Source organism: Pelmatolapia mariae, linkage group LG9, assembly GCF_036321145.2.
Source record: "Pelmatolapia mariae isolate MD_Pm_ZW linkage group LG9, Pm_UMD_F_2, whole genome shotgun sequence".
Classification (NCBI taxonomy): Eukaryota; Metazoa; Chordata; class Actinopteri; order Cichliformes; family Cichlidae; genus Pelmatolapia; species Pelmatolapia mariae.
This window is the reverse complement of record NC_086235.1, coordinates 29,283,243-29,287,165: the sequence shown is the minus strand read 5'-3', so window position 1 is coordinate 29,287,165 and position 3,923 is coordinate 29,283,243. Positions and strand designations below refer to the sequence as shown.

The following is a 3,923-nucleotide window of genomic DNA, read 5'->3' as shown; positions in this document are numbered from 1 at the left end:
AAGGCTTGGGATTTAATACATTCAGCAAATAATTTATACATGCTTTTATACAAGCATCTTGTAATGAATATGAAGTAATAACAAATTTATCCTGGTGAAGCAGGAATAAAAGAGTCTTTCATGTTTTGTTTTGTTTTTTTTTTTGTTCTGTTTTGTTTTGTTTTTTCCACTGTCATGTTTGAACAGATAAAGAGCAAATTAGGGACATTTGTATTGGATGGATTAAATTTTTATTTTAAAGCAAGGATATTTTGTTCCGTCTTCAAAGCATTTACAAAATAACTTTTATTTGCTCTAAAAATCCACGATTTAGTCATTCATTTGTTTATTTCGCAACGTGTTTAATTTGTGCTCTTGAACGCACCATCCCCCCTCTCGGGGACACTCGCCGAGAGTCTGTAAGTTTGTGTCAGTGTGATGAGTGATCACTGATAGTGTGGACCTGTGATAAGATGGCTGGGAGGATTATAACACGGTGTGTGAGCAGGGCTTTAGTGGAGTTTGGGTCTGGCGCAAACTGCGTAAAAAGCAGAGGGACAAACCGAAACTACTGGACTGCCCTACGAAGGACTTCCACCGCTCTGACTGTAAATAACGATGCCTTTGTCTCATCCAAAATAACGCTGCTTCATTCATTATCACACTGCTTTCTTTATCTTTATGCGAGCTCCGTGATTTGCGCTCAGGAAGGTCAGTGGTGCCATTTCCTCAGAGCTTCATATTTGATATATAGGTGAAGGGGCAAACGTTGTTTTTTTTTTTTTTGTTTGTTTGTTTTTCTCAATGCTGTCAGAGCTGTTTATCCATGCAGGAAGAGAACTACCAGTACTGTACAGCAATGATGATGCTATGCTTGTCAGCTGGCTGTGTAATTAAACTGGAACATCCTGTAAAGTGTGGACTGAAAAATGCAGTGACCCCATGGCTTCACAGTCCAGCTCTGGGTTCAGGTTACTCAGGGTCAGCACAGACGCCAAGAGTGACTTAGAATGGGAGACAGTCTGTTCTTGCCTAGCGCTTGCATTCACAAGTGTGTTTTTGTGTCACTTCCTCACTTGTGCACAGAGTGGACGGGCTGCATTCCTGCTGGGGCTCCCTGCACTGTCGTGCCTCGGTTATGCAGCTTATCGCAAGGTGCAGAGTTCAGCTGTGGTCTGCGCTTTAGATAGAGGTAGATGGCAAACTCAGATACGAACATGTGCTTTTTATTATGTTTGATCTAGTGAATGTCAGCTGGGCTTTATGGCTGAACTGGTGGGTTTTGTGTCTGTCTAGGGGAGGTTTTGGAGCAGGCTGACTACCTGTACAGCTGTGCAGAGACAGAGAAACTCTACCAGCTGCTGGTGCAGTACAAAGACAGGTAAGGAGAGTTCAAAGGGTTTATTGATTCTATTTGATCTTTGTTTTTTCTGTCTTTGTATGTGTTTTTGTAATACAACAACCACATGCCACCAAAGCAAAGTGTTTTACCACCCACTGGGTGTAAAGTTGTGGTTTTTGTTTTCATTCAGTCTGAATTTAGTTGGACAATAATGACTCTCTTTGTGTGTGTGTGTGTAGCAACGATGCAGAGTTCCTGTGGAGATTGGCCCGGGCTTCTCGGGACCTGTCCCTCCTGCCCAACATCGAGGCCGGGCGGAAGAAGCAGCTCACGTTTGAGGCCTTTGAGTACGCCAAAAAGGCCCTGGAGAAAGATGACCTGTGCTCTGCAGCTCACAAGGTGAGATTGTGGTTTCTCCGAGGTTAACTCGACACTCACAGGATGTTGATTACGAGTTTTAACAGGTTTTTCTTTTCTTTTTTTCTTCTGCTCGTCACACAGTGGTATGCCGTGTGTCTCAGCGACGTCGGGGATTATGAGGGTGTCAAGGTTAAAATTGGAAATTCGTACATCATCAGGGATCATCTAGAGGTGAGAGGACCTTAAGATGGAAGTCATGTGACCAAAATCACATATTTAACATCTGAACACTGATTTTTTTTTTTTTTTCCTCTTAGAGAGCCATCGAGCTCAACCCTAAAGATGCCACTTCCATACACATTTTGGGTTACTGGTGAGACTGTTTTTTGTTTTCGTGGGGGGTTTTTAAGACTGAGTGAAAGGAGGGCTCCCCTCTCTCAAACTGGCTCTGTACTGTGCTGAATAGACCCAGCCATGTGTGGTTGAACTCTCACACTTACGGGAGTGTTTCTTCCACAACTTCCAAGGGAGTGCAGCTGGAATTGGAGAAATTTAGAAAAAAATAAACAATGGAGTTGTGACTCTTTGTGGCCCAAGGAATGTAAAATGAAATAGATGTCGACTAAATGTGTTGGATGAAACTTTAAGATTAAAATCTTTACCATATGTTCATTTGGTAAAGCTGGATCAGTGTCTGGATTTCAACCAACATGATTAATAAGATAAATGATTAAAAAGCCCTTGAAGCAACTTTCTATGTGCAAATCCCAGAAAATATACACCGATCAGGCATAACATTATGACCACCCTCCTAATATTGCATTGGTCCCCTTTTTCTTTCAAAACAGTCCTGATTCGTCGAGGCATGGACTCCACTAGACGCCTAAAGGTGTGCTGGAGCATCTGCACCAAGATGTTAGCAACCAATCCTTAAAGTCTTCTAAATTGTGAGGTGGATTGTTTGTCCATCACATCCCGCAATTAATTTGATTGAATTGAGATCTGGGGAATTTAGAGGCCAAGCCAAGACCTCAAACTCATTCTTGTGCTCCTCGAATCATCCCTGAACCATTTTTGCTTTGAGGCAGGGTGCAGTGTCCTGCTGAAAGAGGCCACAGCCATGAGGGAGTGCCGTTTGGATGAAAGGGTGTATATGTCTGCAACAAGGTGGTACGCGTCAAAGTAACATCCACATGGATGGCACCTAACATATGCTGGCCTTTGTCTCTCAGGTGCTTTGCTTTTGCTGAGCTGCCGTGGTATCAGCGCAAGGTGGCAGCTGTAATATTCTCATCACCACCCGAGTCTACATACGAGGAGGTGAGGACCGCCCAGTCTGAATCTGACATCCTTTGCTTTCTTACTAGCTGCACAGTGAGTTTTGTTTTTCTGTGTCTTTCAGGCTTTGGCGTTTTTCCTAAAAGCTGAGGAAGGTAGAGTACTGTCACCAACACGATTCTTTAAAAATAATCACAGACAAACATGTGTCTGTGATTTTTTTTTTTAAAAAAAGCAGTCAGCCGACAAACATTTGTCTCTCTCTCTCTCTTGTTTTTCCCAGTCGATCCAAACTTCTACAGCAAGAACCTGCTGATGCTCGGAAAGACTTATTTAGCCATGAAAGACAAGGAGAAAGCACTGCTGTGGCTGACCAAAACAAAGGAATACCCTGCTCACACGCTGGAAGACAAAGAGGTACACACACACCCTGACTCCAGACTTATGGTTTACTCTGTGTTTTTGTATATTTCAGTTTAACTGTATATCAGTGGGACTATTTAACTTAATCAGTGCATGCCCCTCTTCCTCTGCAGGTCCACAAGGAAGCTGTGGATCTCCTGAAGAAGCTGGGATGAAGCTCGGTGAAACATGATGCCCCTCTGGACCCTTAACAGCTGCTAACAAGACTGTTTCCTAAAGATTTTCTACTTCATTATTAACTATAAAAACCGAACAGTTTCCGGCTTTGCACACAGAAATCACACATGCCTTCAAGAAATAATAAAACAGTGTCCTGTCGTTAGTAGTTTTGTATGTTGCGTTATTTCATCTCATTTTATCCGAACTTCAGAGTTCTAAATTTACCATCTGAATATTGCAGCAGAAAGCAAGACTTCCCCAGGCCTGACAACAATTTTCCAATTTTCTGTTGTCCAGTTGGACTGTAGCTTCAGTTTCCTGTTCTTAGCTGACAGGAGTGCCACCCCGTGTGGTCATCTGCTTCTAGGTTTGACAAGTTGTG

At 42.8% G+C, this 3,923-nt stretch overlaps 1 protein-coding gene across 1 annotated transcript; it reads left to right on the top strand.

Annotated features, from left to right (window-relative positions):
* Positions 1-372: 372 nt before the first annotated feature.
* On the top strand, positions 373-3,700 carry rmdn1 (regulator of microtubule dynamics 1). Its single transcript, XM_063483622.1, has 10 exons — positions 373-587; positions 1,066-1,171; positions 1,276-1,360; positions 1,561-1,720; positions 1,823-1,912; positions 1,999-2,054; positions 2,914-3,001; positions 3,084-3,114; positions 3,243-3,376; positions 3,496-3,700. Exons 1-10 carry the CDS (start codon positions 453-455, stop codon positions 3,535-3,537), a joined length of 927 nt encoding a protein of 308 aa, XP_063339692.1. The 5' UTR covers positions 373-452; the 3' UTR covers positions 3,538-3,700.
* Positions 3,701-3,923: the final 223 nt, after the last annotated feature.

Excerpts from the sequence above, each read along its gene's own strand:
- rmdn1 (XM_063483622.1), top strand. The coding sequence starts at position 453 with ATGGCTGGGAGGATTATAACACGGTGTGTGAGCAGGGCTTTAGTGGAG. Across the intron at positions 1,721-1,822 it reads TGTGCTCTGCAGCTCACAAG|TGGTATGCCGTGTGTCTCAG; the intron begins GTGAGATTGTGG and ends CTCGTCACACAG. Across the intron at positions 2,055-2,913 it reads ATACACATTTTGGGTTACTG|GTGCTTTGCTTTTGCTGAGC; the intron begins GTGAGACTGTTT and ends TTTGTCTCTCAG.